We start from the raw sequence: 22,894 nt of genomic DNA on the forward strand, positions 1-22,894 counted from the left end.
ATTGTCAAATTTCTTCAAAGTTTTGACTGTCAAGCAGCTTTTGAGATCCATGGAGAAATACGTAATGTATTTTCGTGTAAAACTCTATAATTTGTTCCGATCAAATAAGGGGAAATAAGATAAATCAATAAGAAAGAAGAGATCTTAAGCGCAGGTCCAAGAAAGGAAATATATTTAATATAGACTTGGTTCTTAATGAAACGAGGGCATTTGTTATAGCTATTGAGTTCGTTCATAAAATTAAAAAAAAAAATCTCAGGAGGATCCCACCCATATTGTATCGTAAATAATATTTTACCAGCTTTCTGATGACACTGTGCGTTACGCCATCGTGAAATCCAAATCACGCGAATTCTCTACAAACACTGCGGCTCTTCTGTGCATATTTTGGCAAGCCACGCGCTCATCAGTCGTGCCATGATATGTCAATCTTTGCTTGGGGTAAAAGTGGCTAGGAAACAAAAGGATTGTGTGTAGTTTATGCACTGGAATTGAGACATTTAACCTACGCCACTATAATTCAAACCGTCGTTTATGGCATTTAGGCGTTGAATCGCGCGGATGACGTGTTGCGAGGTTAAAAACGTGGGGTTACGATAAGAAAACATGATTTTACGACAGGAACAATGGCAAGCGACAACAAGCATTTAAACGAGAATGTATGTATATGCTGCCTGTTCAGGTTTCCATGCGAGGATGTACGAACGCGTCGATGCTATGTTTGTATTTTATGCTCATAACTGAGCGCTATTATTCTGCCGGCAATACTCGGTAGCCAAATTGGTTCACTGCATGGCAAGGCAGGTGAGGAAGGGCCAAACTTGCGCATAAACGACAGAACAAGTTGGTGTTATGAATAATTAAATATTTTACTTAAATGCAACCGTGATTTTAACGATATGACTATGCGCAAGGCTGTGGGAAAGAAGGAGGTTGCGCGTGAGTTTGTTATAGTTGAAAACGAAATTTGCCAAAATTGAAAATACAATGTAGTAAAACAAAATTGAATATATGTATGTATATATGTAAATGTTAACTTTCCACTCTTCTGCTAATATTCTTAATATTATTTTTTAAAGCACACACTTCACATTCAATTGCTTTTTGTTTCCACACTTTCAATTTTCCTGCGATTAACAAGCACTGATAAAGCGCTCAACCACGCAGGCAATACCAGCACTTCCTGTCACGGTGGTCGGCCAATTGTTGTTAGTTCTACGAAACAATGATAATCCAAAGGTATTAAAACGCCTACAAAACGCTAATCCCACTCAATTACGCTGACGACTGTACTTACTAACACTTTGTGCCTTAATCCTTAGTGACTAGCTAACAACAAAGTAATAAACTGAGTTGGTATACACTGCATGACGATTTACCGTTATTTCATACTCCATGCTGCTAAATGGAAGCCATGCAACGTTTAAAATTGCCGTAAATTAACGTTTTATGGTGGGAAACATTCACACTAAAAAAATCACTTTTTTGAAGTTTAAATGAACTTTTCTTTTGTTTGCACCGCCAAAGGGTGATAATGTTAATGAAAATAATTACGTTTGAGTCGCAATTGTGGCCACAGCAATAAGTCAGCCAAGTGGAAATTTCAAACGATTGGGTTCGGTGTGCCATTAGCTTCATTACAGAAACATTACATACTTGGAAAAAACATAAACTGCAATCCAAAAAATTTATGAATTACTAGTAAACATACATATGTACTAAATATGTACAGTTGTATTATAAAATAAATATAATTTTCTAGAACTTAGAAAACAAAAAACATAGCACATATAAGAACACTAGGCCTGAAATTTCTGCTTACATAGCTTCCATCCAAGCATTAGTCTTCTTTCCCGTGTAATAATTTAGTATGCATAATCCTAACAATACAACCCAGCGAGAGTGTTTCTTCCAGAACGCAACCGCATACATATGTATGTATCTACTTTCCTATATTCCAACATCTATTTTATTTTGTTTCTGCTTTTTATGCACGCAATTAATTTACGCAATTGTCTTATTCGTTTTTTTTATTATTTATTCCTTCTTATCATAATTTAAAACTGTCAATATTTGCACTCCGTCCTCGGGTTTACTCTAGTGAAAAAATACAATTTTCTTTCTTTCTGCACAAACAATTTTTATTGTTTTACTTTGGTTATCTCGGCGCCTGCTGATGCTTTACACATTTTTCGCGTTTCATTACGGCTTTGTTTTCCACATTTTCTGCACCTTTACCACCCAAATAACAACAACCTCTCCCACACCTACATACAGGCGCTGCGCTACAACGCATTGTACAGAAACTTTTGATGGAAGTCATTGCGCCATTTGTTTAGTCTGTTATTGTGCTTTTGTACCAACCTGCTGATGCATATAATTATGGAAATTTAAAATGTACGCAGCAGCAGTTGGTGCATTTGCTTTGTGACGCCAGCGTTGCTGCTCAAACACCCAACGGTTGTGATTTTCCATCACATTTGTAGTGGATTGCCGGATATGAGCTCTTATTGCTGTTTTTGTAGCAGCAATACGAAGATACATTTTTTATTAGAGCAAATCAGTAACGAACTTGTCACTGGAAATTTATATGTGTATTGGTAAGCGGAGGCTAATAAAAAGGCTTCTCTGCAGCTCTAGATGCAGACATTATCAATCACTGATAGGTATTATACATGCATGTTCATTATTTTAAACGCTACTTTCAGTCTAGTCTTAAATTTTCGATCCTCACTTACCTTACGATATTTCCTCGTGATTTCCGCTTTGAATTCATTTCCTTAAAAATAAGCACGCATGTTCCATCACACCCAGTGAAAGAACTCAATAGAATTTTCATATAAAACACTGCACATTTTTCACATTCACTTTTTTTCAACACTCGCACTTAGGTTAACCCTTAATAAAGACATTTACGTTATAATAATTTTATTAAGTCGCATATTTTGAAATAAAAAAGCTATTTAAATTTGCCAAAGAACTCGATTGGAAATTATAATTTTTAGCGCGTCTTTTACCGTTTCCACTGCAATTTTTATTGTCCATCGGCATTCAAACTGCTCCAGCTTACTTCCACAATAACACTAGTGTTGCCACTACAGTTTATTTGCTTTATTATTACATCATTATTTAATATTCCATGCGCTCCATCATCTACTGTGTAATATAGTTTTAATAAATTAGATCTAATCTATAATTTTATTTACTTTTATATAATTTCTTTATTGTATTTATATGAATAAGCAGCCTAAAAATACAAAACATTCTTTCATTAATATGTGTTTGCGTATGGCATCACTTGTATGCCAACAGCTGACGGCTCTCATCACATAGCTAAAGTAAAATGTGCGTAATCTTGCTCTTTTCAGAATAATATAGTTTAAATTGTCTTAAAATTAATGATATCTTGAAAATAATTGAAACATAAATTGTTAAAATGACGCAAGCAATATTTTCCGTTCATGGAAACGGTATCAAAGTGCCTGTGTTGTGAAAACGGTGAATGATGCCATTGTGTGCAGAGTCAAGTAAACAAGTTGGTCTGTGGAAGCGAACAATCACAAATAAGTTTACTGATAAAGTGTTTTGGTTAATTAATTAACTCATAGTTATTAAAATGGATATACCCAAATTGCAACCCATAACAAATAAAGCAAAACATAATTCCGGCAATGCAAATAATAGTGTACCGGACAATGAAGGCTCTACCGGCAACAGTTATGGAGGCAGCACTCACTTTAATAACAACAGCGGTGGGAATGGCTCTAACGTCAATGGAAGTGATGTCTCTAATCAGTCGTTTGGGTCAAACGAGTAAGTAGTAATGTTTATTATTAAAATGATTACAGATTAGGATTAAGTGATTTTTTATCTTTGAAAACCTAAAGCAGCTGTTTGCGTTTGTCTAATCAGATTTTTATCGCTATGTTTTGACTCATTAAATGTTTGTAGTCACAATAGACACTTGATAGAAAAAATTATAGTCTGGGGCAAATTATTTGCTGATATCTATTAATGACTTATTGCATCTTTCTACCACATAATAGTTATATTCCTGTATTAAGATTTTATTTAAAATAATTAAGGATCTTTTTATTTCATTAATTCAGCGAATAATTTTTTTCTCTGGAAGAGTATTAAATCTCACCGGGCAAATATTGATAAAAATATATGTATGTATGCATGTACATATATAAATCACCGAATATACGTGGAATGGTATTAATTTTAAGATACGATTTAATTTACAGTATTGAGACTCATTTGCTTGTTTTATTATTGGCTATTGTGTTATACTTATGGTTATGAGCTAATAAGAAGTCAAGTTTTGGATGTATCAGTATTTCATTGGAAATATAAGAATTTTTGGTGGAAGTGGTCGCTTAGAAATCTTCTCTGCAATGGCGGCCTTCCGCCGCGATTCAAAAAAAATATAAAAGCATTTTTATGCATTTGGCTTTATTTAGACAGCGAATTATCCCAAAATTTATTACACTTCTTTTCACTTTAATTTTGTCACTTTTTGTTTTCCAAATGAGCAATTTCTTACACGATATCTTATGTGCACACCGATCGAAAAAAATCTAAAATTTTTGCCAACATGAATTCGCATGCATACAAGCACATATACATACGAATAAATTTCATAATGAGAAACCATCAACACCATTTAAAGTATGTTATTTTCCCAACACTACACTTAGGTTATGGAGCAGAATTTAACTTCACCCCCACCACCTTAAAAAATCCAAAGGACTTATTTTATGCAATCCAAGCCAAACCATTTACAGTGAAACCTCTACTTGGGGACTCCTACAATAAGCGGACACCTCTCTTAACCGTACAAAAATTCAGGACCCAAGTTTCAAGCTGAGTTTTCAGAACAAATGCCACACTACAACCGAACACTCTCATGACCGGACGCGGAATTTTTTATTCTTTTTGATTTTCATTTAAAAATAATTATTGACGGCGTTACTGTATTCCAGCAAGCCAAAACTTTGAAAAATCGTCTTGAAAGCAGTTTTATAATACGGAATCAAGCATAAATTAACCATAATACATCTCGCAATAAAAATGAAATATATAAATTAAATTTGTCCTAAGCGGACAAAAGTTGTGGAACCATCAGTGTCCCGTTGTGCGAGGTTTCACTGCATATTGTATTTTGAGAATTTTTTACAAGCTGCGATGTCTGGTGTGGGCCGAATTCCTTTTTACCCCAAACCTATGGGACTGCTCGGTATCATCATAATAACATAACTGATATTAAAAGTATGCGATATTCAACATTCTCTCTGTTTTCGCGTATATCCTTGCTGTTGCGGCAAAACTGCTACCTCAACAATTTTTTTAAGTGGCTGTTGAGATTTCCTCAGCCCATGCACCACACTTGCGTACAAGCTCTTTCCCATCTCGTTTTCATATTTTTTTTTTGAAGAAAATTTTAACAGCACATAAAATACAGCTTGAATATTTGCTTTTATGCGCTCTTAAGTAGGCGAATTGTTGTTGTTTTGTTTTATACTCGTATGTACATAGGTGTATGAGTTCTATTTTTTGTTTGGCCACATGTGTTGCCCATCATATGTAACGCCAGTCATAACGATGAATTTTTCGTTTGGAGCCACCGTCTTATAGCTTTTCAATGTAGCAGCTGTTGTAAAAGAAATATTGTATATTGAAAATGGCGAAAACGTGTCGATTTGTTTCCAAACCAAATGATTTGTAATAGTCACAGCAGTGGATGTGTAAGGATATTAACTGTGGGCCACCTTCACATGTGACATGTATGGTAAATGCCCCTATGTATGTACGCAAATGTTAGAGAATTTGGCAAATTGTTACTTTCAACCTCCTCATGTTCTTTTGTGGACCGAATCATAGGAGACATTTAGCTTTAGGCAACTTAATTCATCTTGCTAACACAACAAGCTTCAAATTTCCCGCAATGCTGGCGATTAAGACAAAACCACAATTAACTACGGTTGTAAAAAATTGTTAGAACACAAGCAAAAAAATACAAAATAACAGTGTTTAACCGAAAGACATGCCAACTCTGTATGTCCTAGACACAATATTGCCAATATTTTTTTTGAATTTTTTTTAGAACTAACAGATTGCAAGCATCTTGACCGCAGGATAAATGTCTGCAGCTTCTCTACAACTCCAAATCGTGGATTTAGCATGAGTTGCTCAACTCAATTTTCCAGCAAATGAGCGCCACATGCTGTAGACTGGGCTCAAATTGAATCGGAGATGGGTTAATGTAAAGTAAGCTGTCCACTCAGCAGTAACTTCTTCTTTTACACCAACATATCTATGATTAGTAGTCACATTTTTCATTTTGCAATTTCTGACATCTACACAGTGTGTAAACAATTGTTTGTAATACGAAAGTCCAGCAACATTTGAAAAAAAAAGAACTCAAACTCCAAGTTATGCAAATCTCAAAGTTTGTGGTTCATCAGCGAACACATAGTGCGGATGAGAGCGAGTGCTCTGCTCATCATTTCATATATTCTTTCTACGATACTCTTATGGAAAGCTTGCGCACACTTGCACACACCAGCCTATTGGCCTTCGGCTCAAGTGTCCTTTACGATTTTCAGCCATGGTATGCATTTGGCTACTACATTTTTTCACACATTCCATCATTACAATGTTTACTTAACCGTTCAATGTGGAAGGTACGATTTTTCACGGCTAGTGAAATAACTTCACATGCGGCTTGTGGGAATTCAATTTACACGCCTGATTTTTTTTTAGCAAATCCTCATCGCCTTACCATTTTGTGAGTTCGACGAAACCAGACTTTTATCGATAATTGTTAAAACAATTTCAATATGCATGTCCGCCGTTTTTTCCTTTGCCAGTGGACAGAAAAAATAATGCCGGCAACATTTTTTCCAACCGTAACAAAAGGTAATTTATTGAAATTCCTGAGTGCTTCACATACACATAACTTTCATGAAAAAAAAACAAAAATGGAGGTAAATAGAAAAAACACATTCCTGAAATTAACGCAATTAATTTTGCATGTTAAAAAATTAGCGGCGCCATAGGACGATCAACGTTGTTGAGAAAAAAAGGCCAACCCATATCAAAGCAGAAAAATACTAAAGAAATTAATAATAAACAAATGACGTTGAAAATCCAAAGAATAATTCTTACCTGTTCAGAGAAGAACAAAAACGTAACAAATTATTTGCAAACGGCTGTTTTAGACACATAGCATAAATATATACGTACATACATATGTACATACCTAATGGTGTCCATCGGTGGTCCGCATACCTGTTAAAAGTTTGAAATATTTTTGAGTTATTTGCACAGCAGTGGTCACTCAAAAGGTCGTTTTGTTTATTATTAACTCATTTATTATCACGCTCATTTTTTATTTTATTTTATAACCTGCCTTGCGTTTCACTGACGTCTGTATTTGTGTGTTTTCTTCAGACCTCTGAAAAACTTCAACGCCCCTTGGCTTTCATTTGCACCTTTTGCGCATATTTCAGGAAAACTTCCTTACCAACGTCCTTAAGCACAAAATGTTTAAAGAAAACTCCAAAGTAACCAAAGCAATTTCAGTTTTTCATACTAGGGTAGCTGCACATGTTTTTGTTTTGAGTGGATACTGATAAACCGGTTATAACATCAGACCCGGTTTGGTTACGTATAGCCCGATCTTGTGGGTACGTATAGTATGGAAGGTACATGTAGAGAACTGCAATGTGTTTAAATAATTTTCAATTATAAAAAAGCCTAAAGAAAGCATATTCGTGTGAAATAAACAGATCCAAATCATTACTTATTTTCATCTTACTATGTCTCCCATAAAAAGCTAACCTTAAAAGTATTATTTGTAATTGGTTTAATTTAACATATACCAGATGATCGATATTTGCATATTTCCCATAAAAAACTAACCTTAAAAGTAATGAAAAAAGTTCTGCATATACTGGGATCAAATAAAACAACACAATGGTTTATTATTTACTGCTAAACTTCACATATTTCCAACAAAAAAGTATTAAGAATTACACAATAAAATACAAACTCAACTACCCACCCTCGTAAATGCATAAAAAGCACCCCTACAACAATATTTTATAAATGGCCACTAAAGTATTAAGGTGTGAATGAAAATTAACACATAAATTTTCAGCCTCCTCAGCGTAATAGCTTCAAACGTTGCGCCACGCTACTACCTCCTCACACCCGTATTCCCCAACTGCTTACCATTGCATATAGCCCATGGCCCATGATACTTTGGATCATTTTCTTATTTTACCTTGGCATTTTTCGTATGCTTTTTTGTATTCTAATGCCTTTCTTTTTTCGTTTTTGTACCTTAGATGGTTTGGTCGTTTCCGTGCGACTAGCTGCTGTCAAAGTTTTTCAATAGCCTTTGTGTGCATGTTTCGGATTTTTGCGCATTTTTTTGTTTGCCGGACTCCGAATTGAAGCCAATTGACGCCTTTGCTACGTGATGTCCTTCCACTTGTGGCTACTGCTGTTACTGATACTGACATTTTTATTATGTTTCATCGAATTGTATTGTTGATTACAATCGGCTATTCTACGCGCTGGCTTCTTCGCTTCATAGTGCCCCCTCTAACCGCTTACAAACGCGCGTATTAGATTGACAACAGCATCTTGTGTAGATGTGAGCACTCTATACGCCTCCCAGAGTGCTTTTGCGGTTGGTAGAATCATGTTTAATTTATTTTCTCAAACGTACTCGCTGCAAATTAAAAATAAACAAAACTTGTTTGCATTATTCCACAACGCTAACATACAAACAAACCTACATATTTACTTGCCACAAATGTGCTTGTATGTGTTTTAGCCATTTACCAATGCTTGCCGCCGGCACGGGAACGCTCTGCGTCAGCACGGCGTTGCAAGTTAATGAAAAATCGCGGATATCCTTTCTCTTTAATTATGATTTTAAATTAAAATATTCAAAACCAAATGCTGTGCTGAAATTCAAATTTGTATTTATAGTCTGCGCCAATGGCCAGACGACATTTATTTATACTACTTGTACTTTCTTAAGGCCGGCGTTAAGCAAATGCAAAAATAAAATCAGCTTCCTTTCGAGTATGACAATACGATGCGCGCCGCTTCCGCTTCTCCTAAGAATAAGAAAAGAATACGGAAATAAATAAACGTCAAGACTTTTTCACCAAGCAAAGACAAAAAAATATATATATAAAAAATCAAATATCCAATTGCTAGCCGCCTGCAATTTACTGTCAGCGCATAACTCATCCTCGCCCGCAGTATATCCAAAAGTAATCCTCAGCCAGTGCCAAACCTCCAGCAGCAACAGTCGGCAAAGGAAAATTCAAGACGACAGCAGGAAGACACCATTTTGAATAACAAAATTATCAGCTGTGCAAACTTTCACCTTGAGTCACAGAGCAAAGGAATAAAAGGTGAAGTAAAAAAATATGCACCCCTCCAGCAGGACCATGCTTGGCGCAAAAAAAGAGCCGAAAGAAAACTTATCCACAAGGCGGTGTGTGCAAACATGAAAAAATAGGACAGGCTTGCAAAAAAAACCAAAGCTCAAATACATATGCACGTAGCCACCTTCTTCAGTTTTAGTCCGCGTTAGTTGACGCTTCTAAATTCATTTGGGACGGCATTATTAACACTCGACTAAATATGCATTTCTTATGTCAACTCGCCGAAGTTGAAGAAAAACAACAAAAGGGGCACCAAGTCTTGTACAATTTATTGGTTTTGGTAGCAAAGAAAGCGTATGGAAGATGGTAAATTTGTGGCTTGAAAGCATTGTTGTGGATATTTTAGCTGAAGAGTTAGGTTTCCTCGAATACAAAAAATATTAAATTAACTAAAATTTTGTGATTTTTAAGCCGAAATATCTGAATAACAGGGGTGGAATTGCTAAAGTCTAACGCAGTCGAAGATTCTTCGAGGTTTTAATGCGAAATAAATCGTATATTTTTTAAATAAAACCGTTAAATTCTCCATTTCTCTGTACGCTAAGTTAGAGTTACGCTGAATGTACATTCAAGGCAATAGAAGCGATCAGTCCTATCTTCATTGGATTATACCAGTATCTTTTCATTATACCAGTTGTTTGTTCGTTTGGTTAGTTTCACAAATTTGCAGAACTGTTACGTTCAAACTATTCTCTGCCGAAAACTAAATAAATGCGGTTACTTATGATAAGAATAGATGTCTAAATTTGATGCCCACTGGCGAAATTGCCTAACGCTAGCAGTGCTCAAACATGTACAATAGAATCCGATATTGCCTACTAAGTTATCTTCTGTTAATATTATATTCACAGGATTACCAACGTTTTGAGTTTACAGAATTCTCATGTTTGAGGTGTATTTTCAATCAATGCCAATTTTTGTGAAGATATCAAATCAAAAATGTTTATACCTTAGTTAGTAGACTAGTTTGTATGGTGACCTCATATCGGCGGTTCCGACAAAAGATCAGCTTCTTGGAGAGTAAAGCACATTGTGCAAAATTTCAGATTGATGTTTCAAAAAAATTAAAAATCCAGTTACTATGCCGATTCGCAGTTATATTCTATCGCATAACTCATTTGAAAGTTACCATCATTTACGTAATTTTGCCACAGAAGAACGGCATTGCGAATTTTCAATCAACGTGTCCACGTCTCTAGAATATTCAACTCCAACTGAAACGAAAAATGCTTCGCAACAATTTGCTTCGGTAGAATTCGCCAATTGTAGTGTTCAAGGACATGCGCAGTAAATCACTTCCAACGACTTTCATTCATAACGTTTTTGGCGCGTTCTATAACTTTGCGACTGTTTTGCACGTTGCTCTCTCCAAAAGCAGTACATTCGCTCTCCCGAAACGTGTTTAGCACGTGCTGTTGTCGCACAATTCGATTACAATAACAAAGTTACGCTTACTTCAGGTTTTAATTGGATCAACACCACGTGATACTGATGCTGGTGAGATTTTTCATCCGACTACACCGTCCTGCTGTCTCCATGCTCTGCATTCTCACGGGTGAAGAATTTTGCGCTCAGCATTGTTTTACTTTTGCCCCACCCACTGCAGCTTAGCTCTGAGTTGTTGTTGCTATGAGTTTATAATTTGTTTTTTTTTTTTGTTGTTTGGTTGTTTCGTTTTGTTTTGATTTTTGCATTTATTTATTTAGTTTTTGATTTCGTTTTTCGCTCGAGAATCGTTCTGCAGAGGGTTGTTCGTACGTTCTCCGTAATAAAATGATATCTTTTGATTTTTGTTGCTCTGTTTATCTTTTTGTTGTTGCATACTGTTGTATTTTAAGCGAATACCCCTATGTCTATGCTACCAACTACTTATACACAATACAATTGTAGCGTTGCCTGTATAAATATGCTGCTACTCCTGCTGGTGCTTCTGCCGCTGCTCGTAAGTGGCTGGGTCCTCACGCCGACAAATCCAGCTGCCAGTCAGTCAGTGGTTGCCTGCTGGTTTTTCGTGGGTCTGTCCAATGTGTGGCGTTCGGTGATTTGGCATTTCATCGCACGACAGCTCCCAAATCGGTCGTTATTAACGCCGTCCGTATCGTTGCTGTGTGAGCGCGTGTCGCATGCGGTTCGCGGATACTTGCACAATCTCCGAGTAGGCACGGTGGTACTTTCTTTTTTCCCAACGGCCTAAAGCATGACTCGTGCCGTTTGCTCCGCTGGCCAGCAGTTTGGCTGCTTACGCTGTCAACAACATCAACCTTATCACCGTGTGTGGCCGTTTCCGGCTTTGATATCAACGCGACGCAACAAATTCGCACGCACCGCTTTTTCCACACCCACTACCGTGAGGTTGATGTGTATTTCGCCCAGCTGTGCTGTGAAACGTGAACTGGTTAATGGATATTTAAGTGGGTGTTAATTTTTTTGCGTTATGTGCTATGTGTGGTGTGTTTTTATTTGGCCGTTTTGTTGCCGGAAGTTAATGTGAGTCATAAATGATTAAGCGTTTTTCGTGGCCTTGTTCGTGGTGTATAAAATATCTGACTGATTGTGTTTTTTTTCCTGATATTCTTAATCGTATATGTGAGATTATCTATCTTGGATTGAGTGTCCGTTGTGATGAGTTTTTAAGTTTATTAAAATGCAATTTAATTGCAACTAATTGGCATAAATGACTGATTTTTCAAATTAAAGACTGCAGTTTACAAAATTGATAAGTTGAAGGAGAAGAAGAAGAAGCAACTTAGTTGCATTAGCGTTATATTTTCAAAGAAAGTCTGCGCGAAATTATTAAAAATAACAACAAAAAAAAAATAAAAATACTTTTCAAATAAATTAAAAAACAAAAACAAATATAAAAAACTTTTTCGAACCTAGAAAATATAATATTAATTACAGTGAATAAGAGCAAAAAAGTTCATGTGTGAGCGAAAGAGTTATGAATTCAATGCAGAAAGACATTATAAAAACGAAAGGTGAGATGTATAATAAATAAATAAAAAAAACATATGAAGTATTAATAAAAGTGTATTATAGGTTCATATTTTTGAAAACACGAAAGACACAAAATCGTTGTTTTCAATTTTTAATTTTGATCTAATCTTCTAAATCTGTAAGATCACCAATTTTATTCGAAAATTAATTAAAAATATCTCTTATATTGCTTTTAAAAGAGATTGTTTTATGACGTTTTTATTAAAATATATTTTTGAAAAACATTTTTTTTTTATTAAAATCTACATATTTTTAAAAACCAATGGCACAGTTTAGTAACACATTTGAAGAATATTCTGTTAAATTTCCATGGAGAAATATTAGAAAATGCGGCAATGGCAGCAATTATTCGGGATTGTCTCAGAAAATAGTTCAGTTGCATTAGCGTAACTCGTTGTTGCATCATCTAAAATTAAAAAAACTAAAATTATATCGTTAAAAAATTGTTTTATAAGAAAACGCTGGCGGTTTTTCGAAATTTAAATTTTTCAAATATTGCGAAAATTTTGAAAAAAGCGAGTTATTTTGTTATAGTAAAATGCCCCACTGTTACCTAGTCAATTATGTTTAGAATTAGTATTCAAAATTGAAAACGATTACTACATTAGTTTTAAAGGAATGAGTAGCACCGATTTTGATAACATGAGTTGTGGCGAAAACGCTTTAAAGTTTTGAAGTTAGATGTAAAATAGAAAGATACATATGTATTCAGTTAAGACACAAAAAATGTTAAAAAACTCTTGTTCCCTATTAATGCTCTTAATAATGTCCATCATGCAACCATTAAATAACACAATGAAACTTATAAAGCTGTGGGATCAATTGCAATCAATTATAGGTATTTGCGATTCCTATCTTTGGAGCAAGGCACTTTGCATAAGTTGCAGGCAGCAACAAAAATGCATTGAAATAATATTCTCGATATTATGACTTTTAGAAGATTTTTAAAAATAAATTCTAAAGCCCGATCTCACTAAAATTATATATTTAAATTTTTTTTTCGAGGAAGTGAACCCCAACATCATTTTTTTATATCAGAGTTCTTAAAGTTTTACGATCGTTATTGGAGAGACGGTGAATGAGGTTAATTTTCAACAAAATAAAAAAAAATTTTAAATATAAGATCTCTTTTTTCGACAAACCTATATAATAAAACAAATCTATTAATTTGTGAAATCAAAGCCCGCTCGCTATATCGGTTTAGTTTTATAAGGAGCTTATACTTTTTAACTGTGTGTGACGCAAATAAATATTGTATTTGCTGTGATTTAATATATTCGAAACTTGTCTTAAAACTAAAATGCAAAACAGAATCGTTGTGATCTGCAAATTTCAGATACGAAAAATATACAAAGAAGCCAATAACCAATTTTTTAGAAACTTTTATTTTATAGCATTTTTCTCAAGATGTTTCTTTTGTTAAGTGATGTCTCTAAAATAGCACACCGCACAGTTAATTTTTTTTTTTAAATAATTATAAATAAAAATACAATAATATATTTTTATTAAGATATACTCTTACAACGAATCGATGGATCCAGTAATAGAAGTTTCAATGCCATGTTTAAAATACCTCAATTCAGGGGTCATTTACTGTTAGAAGGCCGTAAGAAAGCGAATTTTTCTGAGAAAACTTTTAAATTTATTGATCCAAAAATTTCTACACATACTATTATGATATCTTCTTCTAACTGTATTTTAAAACTTAGTATTAGTAAAAATATTTATTTGGAAGCTGATCTCCGGGAGCTCCACTCAAAAAAGACGTTTTGTGGTGATCACTATATCTCTGAACTGGATCCTCTGAAATTAAAAAAAACCAAACAGATTTGGTTAAACTAATGTTAAATCTAGTAATTAAACGAAGGATTAAGCAAAATCAATTTTTTAACAAAATGGCGGTTTCTCAAAAAAAAATGGTTTTTTGACCAAGATTTCGGACTTAAGGGGCTATACCAGTGTGACGCCTAAAAAGTTATGCGATTTTCGTGAATTTTTTAAGAGAAAGTACGCGATTGAATATTTCGAACTTCTTTGAACATAATAAGGTATATTTTCAGCTTTATTTTACGATTTACATTTACAAAAATGTTGAAAAATAACGGAGTTATGGGCTATCTTTGGAGGTGCCAAAAAACAAAGTGCCACAACTCCGAGCATGATTCCGGCCGAATGAGTAGCTGAAACAAAAAAATTTGCAAAGTTTATTAAACTTAAATATATTTTCTATACAATGAACTACGATCTTTGAAAAATATCAAAAATTAACAAAATGGCGTAATTTTGAAAAAAAAAAAATTGTCAAATTATTTAAAAAAAAAAAATATTTATCGATGAGAAAAAATCTTCTTAATTACTTCAAAAATTTATTTAGAAGCTCGTGTTCAAAATTGAGACGGCTTAGCCGTTTTCGAGTAATATTGATCACTGACCGAAAACGATTTTTTGAAATTTCTAACTGTATATAACCCCTTCAATGGAATCAAAAAGAGATGTTTCTAAATATCGTCACCTAAAATGCAAAATAACGTAACAACATGTTCGAAAATTTACTGTGGCGTGAATGAAACACGAAATAAAATGGAACAAGAGTGAAAAAAAATTTTAACATCGGTTAAAACTGGTTTATATATGAGCGCAAAACCTGAAAATGTGGGACATATGTAATATTATGTATGTAATTTGAAGTAGTGAGTCGTAATCAATAAGATACTCAATTTCGAATTTTTTGATGATACGTTATTTTGGAATATATGTATTTTTGAACAGCAATGCAATTTTTCTGGTATTCTTTCGTAAACAATTTTTTACGGCTTCAACTTACTTCTTATCGATAGCTTTTCTTATTTACCAATTAAATAGCAATCTTTCAAGAAAACTAAATGCAGATATTAATTTATGTCGTCATACCGATAATTTTTATACAAAATTTTGTGTATCTACAATAACTACCTCGATTAGTTTTAGTTGTTACTGTAAGCTAAATGTAGTCACATATTAGAATTCTGGAACGGAAAAACTACGCGACGGTAAAGTTTATCGGACTGAAAAGCTACTATTTTGTGGCTCTCTGCATACAAATAATACCGCAGTATATCTGTTGACCGTTGCCGTTACGCCTCGTAATGATTTCCAGATCCCATTTCTCATATGCTATTTTCGTTCAATCTTTCCGGTTCCACACCGCTTTTCTCCAAAATAATATGAAACGCAGTAAGGCATTTATTTAGTCCAGACTGCTCAGATAACTGCATTTATGGTTAAAAAATTAGTTCGGGCTCAACCGGGATTTGAACCCGGGACCTCTCGCACCCAAAGCGAGAATCATACCCCTAGACCATTGAGCCGCTTATCGGTCACATTTTTAAACAATCTAAAATTTTATAAATAAAATATGTGTATTGCTAACTCTTGACTGTTGTTGTTTTTAGAAGTGCTTCAGCTGCTTAAGTTAAAACAACAAAATGTTTATTTTAGTTATCTCACTTTTTGTCGCTTTTCTTAAAAAAAAAACACATAAAGAACGGCAGCGGAGCTTACTTAATTAACTCAATAACGAAAGAAGTTGTAAATATTTATGCTCTAATGAAGCTCTTGCTTTTCTTATTAAAATTGAAATTCGACTAATCATAAGCAGGCGTCAAAGCACACACCAAATCCTCTTATTTGTTCATAAGCATCTGGCAATTGAAAGTTCCATTTTTAATTAAATTTGAAACACTTGCATAAACTTTTATTATTGTCTATTGCGGCGGTTAGCTGTGAGCGACACCATCAGTGGCAACATAAGTAATGTATAGTGCAAACAGTGGTGTTCAATAAAATAGCAGTAAGCCGGTGATAAAAACGAAATTCGCTATGTTTCCAAACAAACTTGTCTTCAATTTCTTGCAATAGTTTAAGAAAATCAGTAATATTTCAAGATCTAATCTTAATATATTTTCACTTTAAATGTTTGTGATTTTATGATAATGTCTCTCTCCCATCAATTTTTAAAAACTTCTGTTATCCCTTCGCTTGCCAAAAATAGAATAATCTGCTACATTTTTATAAAAATTTAAAAGTGGTAACCGTTTTGAACTGAATCGTTAATTATCAACAAATTACCTGATTCGAGCCAACCTGATATATGGTTTGTTTCAACTTATTTTAATGTACGTATGTATATTTCCTAGAGTATAATCTACACGCTACTACGAAAGCTCCCAGATATACATATTTGAGATTAAGTTTCAAGGAGGAAGTTGTTGATATTCTTAGGGGAATATGAGAGAGAGACATAAAGTGAAAGTTTGAAGCAACTGTGATTTCACTAGACAGCAATTTTGTACCCAAAAAAGAGGGCAAGACGAAATATCTCCTATCATCAAACAAACAGTCGTCGTACTCGCGACTTGGCTCCCACGTCACTGTTGACAGTCATAACTTCGAAGTCGTAGATAATTTCGTCTATTTAGGAACCAGTATTAACACCATCAACAATTTCAGCCTCGAAATTTAACGGAGAATAACTCTTGCCAACGGAAGCTACTTCGGGCTGAGTAGACAATTGGGAAAAAAGTCCTATTTCAACGAACGAAACCCAAACTCTATACATCATAGATGATGCGAACATCTGATGAGTCGATGTTACGAGTTTTCGAGAGAAAGGTGGGGGTGAAGATTTGTAGCCATTTGCGCATTGGCAACAGCGAATATCGCATTCGATGGAATGATGAGCTGTACGAGTTGTACGACGGCATTGACAAAGTTCAGCGAATTAAGGGACAGCGGCTACGCTGGTTAGGTCATGTCGTACGTATGGACGAAAACACTCCAGCTCTGAAAGTATTCGACGCAGTAACCGGCGAGGGAAGCAGAGGAGAGGAAGACCTCCACTTCAGGTGGAGAAAGACCTGCCTACACTTGAAATCTCCAATTGGTGGCAAGCAGCGAAGAGGAATACTGATTATTCTAAACTCCATGAAATAATAATAAGTTTAACTATACAAACCTTCAACTCTTCGATTATTATTTCATGTTTCTACTTCTTTTTATATATTTCTTACTATTTCTGATTATAAAAACGCAAACCGAACCGAAACGGAAGTTCAGAGACAAGACGCCGCTTTGGAAAACAATCTTAAAGTACAAATATATCTGGAACCGTAGATTGGCATTAAAGAGCAGTTATACAACACTGACTCCATTTTTTTTAACACAGCTGTAGCAAAATAATATACAGTTGTGACGGAGACAGCTGATAAAACACTGCCCATCGCACATTTTTGCCAGCACACAAATTATACTAGGCAAATTCGATGAGTTCCGCACACTCGCACTCACACACACACAACAATGGCACAGCGAACACGCTTAAATAAGTATTTGTCAATTTATGATAAAATTTTCATTTTTCATTATTGAGCATTATGACAGCTTTGGTGGCGTACTGAAAGAGCGTGCCATAAATAAGTATTCCGTGCACACTCTGCTTCGGAAGGAAATTGCTGTCTCACGAAGGTGACACTGGCAGGCAGCTATCGAGATATTGTTTGCCGATAAATGAGCAACAAATTATGTTGATTGAGCTCAATGCAAAGAAAATGCGGTGGCTGGCAGAGTGATGGTGTGATGTCTTCGCTACCAAAGCTAGCAGCAATCATGAGTTTGAAGTCTGCAAATGAAGAGCTTAAACCCTCAGCCGAATTAATGATTGTTGAGTGGAAAAATCGTAAATTAAGGCATGGCTAAATGCGAGCTCATATTTACGGATTACTTTTTTATTTGATTTTTATTCTTTTTTGTTGTAAAAAAGACAACTTCATCAAGCGTTGAGAGCACCAAATACTTGGGCAGACAAATTTTCGGGCACCAAGAAGGAACAATTACAATAATAAACCTCACCAGCCTCCAAACACGCGCCCTGCAACTTACGAGTATTTGGTGCGCAGGCAAGCAAAGCGGATTAATGCCCGGAAAAATGCGTATGAAAATTTCTTTGCATTATTTTAAAACTTTCTTCTTCACGAAAAACAACCACGTTCGGCAGTGCAAAGTGGCAAGTAAGACAACCGACAAACGCATGTTAGGAAGGTAGCCGCCACCTTGGTGTTGTATTGTTTTTGTTTTTATTGCATACATAAGGAAAAAGACTTAAAAGTAATTTTACGTCTGACTAAACATTAATGTGCCAATATTTTATTGTTTGTTTGAAAAACAAACGGCAAACAATGTGAAATCGGCAAATTGCGCACTCTGATTAGATGGCGGCGGTGGCAGAAGTTGCGGCAACAGCAACGACCATGTGGCAGCATCAGCGCATTTGTTTGCCAAAATCAGTATCAGCATAAAACTTTCGCATTACATATTTTTTTGTCAATACATTTTTACAGATTTGGTTATGAAAAAAATCGGTCGGGCTCAACCGGGATTTGAACCCGGGACCTCTCGCACCCAAAGCGAGAATCATACCCCTAGACCATTGAGCCGCTTAAAATCACCGCAACTAGATTAATAACGGTTTTTTAATATTTATTATTTGTTTTTGGTTTTCCTTTTTAATGATATTCACTTCAAAACTTGCTTAAATCAAGATTCCACTTTATGAATAGTTATCGCATTTGTTGGTGTGTGAATGCAACATTAAAAGTGATAAAATAAAAGAAACCGGCTAAATTGGTTAATTATTGAATAAGCGGCCTTGATTGTTGGCCTTTCACTATATGCAACTTTATTGTGCTTTGCTTTGTGTTACACCCAATGCATAAATAAATAACTATGTATTTTTTTAGGGGCGCATTGAATTAGACTCATTTTTATCGACCTACTCGATACCAAACAGTTTCATTTTCTTACGATAATCAAGCCCTTAGAATTGTATATTTTATATAAGCATGTAACTGGATTTCTTTTGCTCGACCACCACGGGCACGCGTGCAGAAGTCCAGACGCTGAACCTAATTTTCGACGGGTTTCAAGCATAAATCGGCCGATACTGCTGCAGTCAATCAATCGTCGCTGACTTGTTGATATAGACCATAGACTTGGCGTATCCCCACAGGAAATAGTCTAACAGCGTCAAGTCGCACGACCGAGGCGACCAATTGACTGGACCATTTCGTGAGATAGCACGTTCACCAAACTTGGTTTTCATTAAATCGATTGTGACATTCACTGTGTGGCTTACGGCGCCGTCCTGTTGGAACCACATATTGTCCAAGTCCATACAATCCAATTCGGGCTAAAAATAGTGGGTTATCATTGAGCGGTAGCGATCCGGTCTTGATCCATAAACCGCACCAAACCGTAATAGTGACTCATGAAGTACGTGTGGATTACTGCCTACCAACAACGCATATTTTGCTTATTGCCGAAGCCATTCAGCCAGAAATGAGCCTCGTCGCTTTCGATGAAAATCCGGATCATTTTCAAGTTGTTGCTCAGCTCAATCCACGAACATACGACGATTCTGGTGGTCAAGCGGCTTTAGTTCTTGTGTCAATTTGATTTTGTAAGGATGTAGGCCAAGATCTTTTCGCAAAATTAACCACGATGACGTCACAAAGATGCCCAACGCTTGAGAACGACATGTTAGAGACTGATTTGGGTCTTCCTCAATTGATGCGCTAGCGGCCACAATATTCTCAACAACAATATACGGGCATTTCTTTGTCTCACTGGCACGGGAACATTTTGTACTGTTCTTGTGAATTCAAATGTTTCCACTAGACGCTCAATTTTTGATCTGATACGACGATTATGACGGCCATAAATTGGGCTTTTTATGTTTAATTTCGGTAGTAAATTTTAATAATTTCGACTCGTTTTTGGTTCGTATACCATTCCATGATTAAATGGCAAACCTTACTGAAGAGAAATGTCAATAAAGCGGTGAAATATATGGCGTCGTTTGCTGTCCCTAACGGTCTACTTTTTTAGCGTCCCTATTGAAAACTGCATTATCATTCAAAAACATAAAGAGAGTAAAGAAATTATTTTGGGCCGTCAAAGGACTTTGAAATTAACTTGAGCAAAATATATGAAATTATACTATTTATTGAGAAAAGTAAGTTACAAAAATTTTGGAGATTTCATGCTTTCTTTACAGTAATTTGTTTGGAAACTTTGGTTTTTTTTAGTTTCTTGAAATATGACACCGCTATATTCATATGTTAGGAAATGGTCACAACAAAACTCTGTGTAAGACCAAAAATATACGCTGGGTATAAAAATGTAGCTCCATTTAAATGTAAATCAATTCATTGTCTATTTTGTTATTTAGTATTACTTTATTAATACTATATCTCTTGGACTTGGACTTTTGTTGACCACGTCTGCATTAACTGACAACAACAATGCCACTTGTTTTCAAAGAAAACCCGTTACGGTGAGACCAAATGCAACAATGGGGATGTAGCTCAGATGGTAGAGCGCTCGCTTAGCATGTGAGAGGTACGGGGATCGATGCCCCGCATCTCCAAAATTGTGTTAATTTTTTAATGAATAACTTATCGAACTAAATCCGAATGTTTTCTTTCAAAACTACTACCAATTTGTATATACATATATTTGCATGCATTGTGTTATGTGTAAATGGTTCTGTAATTACGTATGAAATGCTGTACATTTATTTTAGTCCTTTTGCCACATATGAGAAATTCCGCAGACGACAGCAACTTTTTTACCACTCCTTCCGCACGCCGATAAGCTTTCTTCTTCGTTGAAGTTTATCCGTTAAAAGTAATGAATATTCAAACAACGGTAAATGTCTTGAAAATAGCTGACTTGTAGAAAAGTAAGGAAGAAATTTTCTGAAGATAGGGTTGCCACTATACCTTTATGTAATAAAAATTCTATCCTATTAAATGTCTCATAAAATGTGTGAAATTGTTGTAAATCATTTTCTGAATATTTAAAAGATGATTCAGTTATCTCTCATCCTTATCTTACAAAGGAAATAATAAGAAAAATTTTAACTTTTTTTATTAAAAATTTTAATTAAGATATTTCACTTTGTCTCACAGGTAGTTCTTAACTCGAAATATTTACTGTGATTAACTATGTCCGTTATAAAACAAAATATTTTATCATTTCATTATGAAATATGTGCATATAGAATTCATAAAGTATTATGAAAATCAGTAATACATATAAATTTTTACTGAAAGAATCTTACATATACTTATAATATGTTTCAGCAATAATGTGTTGCAACACATTCATAAAAATCTTTACACTGTAATGGTCAAAAAACTATATCTGGAGATGCGGGGCATCGATCCCCGTACCTCTCACATGCTAAGCGAGCGCTCTACCATCTGAGCTACATCCCCGTTATAATTTCGAAAATATATTTTGAAATCCAAAATACCGTTATTCAAACATGCACAACGAAATGTATTTTTAAATTTAAAATATCGCTGATCATGCGCACATTGTTTACTACTTTATAATTAAAATGCAAGTCACATCTCTGCTGCGCAGACATTTAATTTCTACTATATGGTTTATGCACATATGTACATACATACATACATATGTATTAAATACAAAAGTCCATATGATCGGCAAATTCACATTTTAGACAAGCTTCTGTTGTTGGAGAAGGAAAGGATGCATGCAGGGAAGAATTACCTTTCTAAAGCACGTAATTCTGATTTATTTCTGGATCGTCTCTTATAGGACCCTCATAGATCTTTGTTTGACGAGTGGTTTCAACAGTGGTCGTGAGGACATACGCACAAATTGACTGACGACCAAAAATTGCTCAGAATCCAACATTCGAAGGAAGCTTGTGACCGATTATTTGACCAAAACTCACAGTTTAACCATTAACCACTCCCCTCATTCACCTGATATAGCACCGTGCGACTTCTGCCTTTTCGGAAAAATGCATTTGCTCATAAAAGGAGAGCGTTATGCAGACGTAGAGGCCATTCAAAAGGCTTGCACCGGCATACTGGCGGCCATACCGGCCAACGTGCTAAAACACTCGTTCGACATGATTTTGGACCGTGCAAAAAGCTGTATTGAAGCAGAAGGATACTATTTTGAATAAAATAAATTGATTTTGCCGAAAAAATCATTTTTTCTGTTTTTTTTAAGTCCTCTTTACTTTGGAATACTCCTTGTATATGTGGGCAAATTTGTAAACATTAATCTCAAATATATTTCGTTTCAAGTTTAATAAGTCTGCGATGAAAAATGAAGTTGGCAGTATGTATAGCGTGCGCTATAATTTTACTAAATATATCATTTTCTGAACAAAACTCGAAAAAATTAGGAAAAATTTATAACCGCATTCTGTGATCTCTGTCTTCATTTTTATGAAAAGCTGTAATGAAATCATTTCATTTCTTTTTGTTCATAATTAATTGGCAACTCGGCCTCTGCACATACATATGAACACATTCCAAAATCGTATATGCTCACATCCAGTA

The 22,894-nt window shown here is 35.0% G+C and overlaps 1 protein-coding gene and 4 non-coding genes across 7 annotated transcripts in view; 2 read left to right on the forward strand and 3 right to left on the reverse strand.

Moving 5' to 3' along the window:
- Nucleotides 1-3,357: 3,357 nt before the first annotated feature.
- Nucleotides 3,358-22,894, forward strand: part of LOC120769325 (FK506-binding protein 5) — a 40,273-nt gene continuing 20,736 nt past the window's right edge. For 2 of the 3 annotated variants that reach the window (XM_040096283.1, XM_040096289.1), the window contains exon 1: nt 3,358-3,813. In XM_040096283.1, coding sequence (XP_039952217.1) covers nt 3,617-3,813 — 197 coding nt within the window. In that variant the 5' untranslated portion in view covers nt 3,358-3,616. Of the gene's footprint in view, nt 3,814-12,317; nt 12,455-22,894 lie in introns of those variants that run through there. The other variant, XM_040096296.1, reaches the window with a different exon arrangement.
- Nucleotides 15,749-15,820, reverse strand: Trnap-ugg. Its single transcript has one exon. It is a non-coding gene; the product is annotated as a tRNA-Pro (tRNA).
- Nucleotides 18,872-18,943, reverse strand: Trnap-ugg. Its single transcript has one exon. It is a non-coding gene; the product is annotated as a tRNA-Pro (tRNA).
- Trnaa-agc lies at nt 20,862-20,934 on the forward strand. Its single transcript has one exon. It is a non-coding gene; the product is annotated as a tRNA-Ala (tRNA).
- Trnaa-agc lies at nt 21,715-21,787 on the reverse strand. The gene has a single exon. It is a non-coding gene; the product is annotated as a tRNA-Ala (tRNA).

The sequence above is a fragment of the Bactrocera tryoni genome, chromosome 1 (assembly GCF_016617805.1).
Source record: "Bactrocera tryoni isolate S06 chromosome 1, CSIRO_BtryS06_freeze2, whole genome shotgun sequence".
In the NCBI taxonomy this organism is placed as follows: Eukaryota; Metazoa; Arthropoda; class Insecta; order Diptera; family Tephritidae; genus Bactrocera; species Bactrocera tryoni.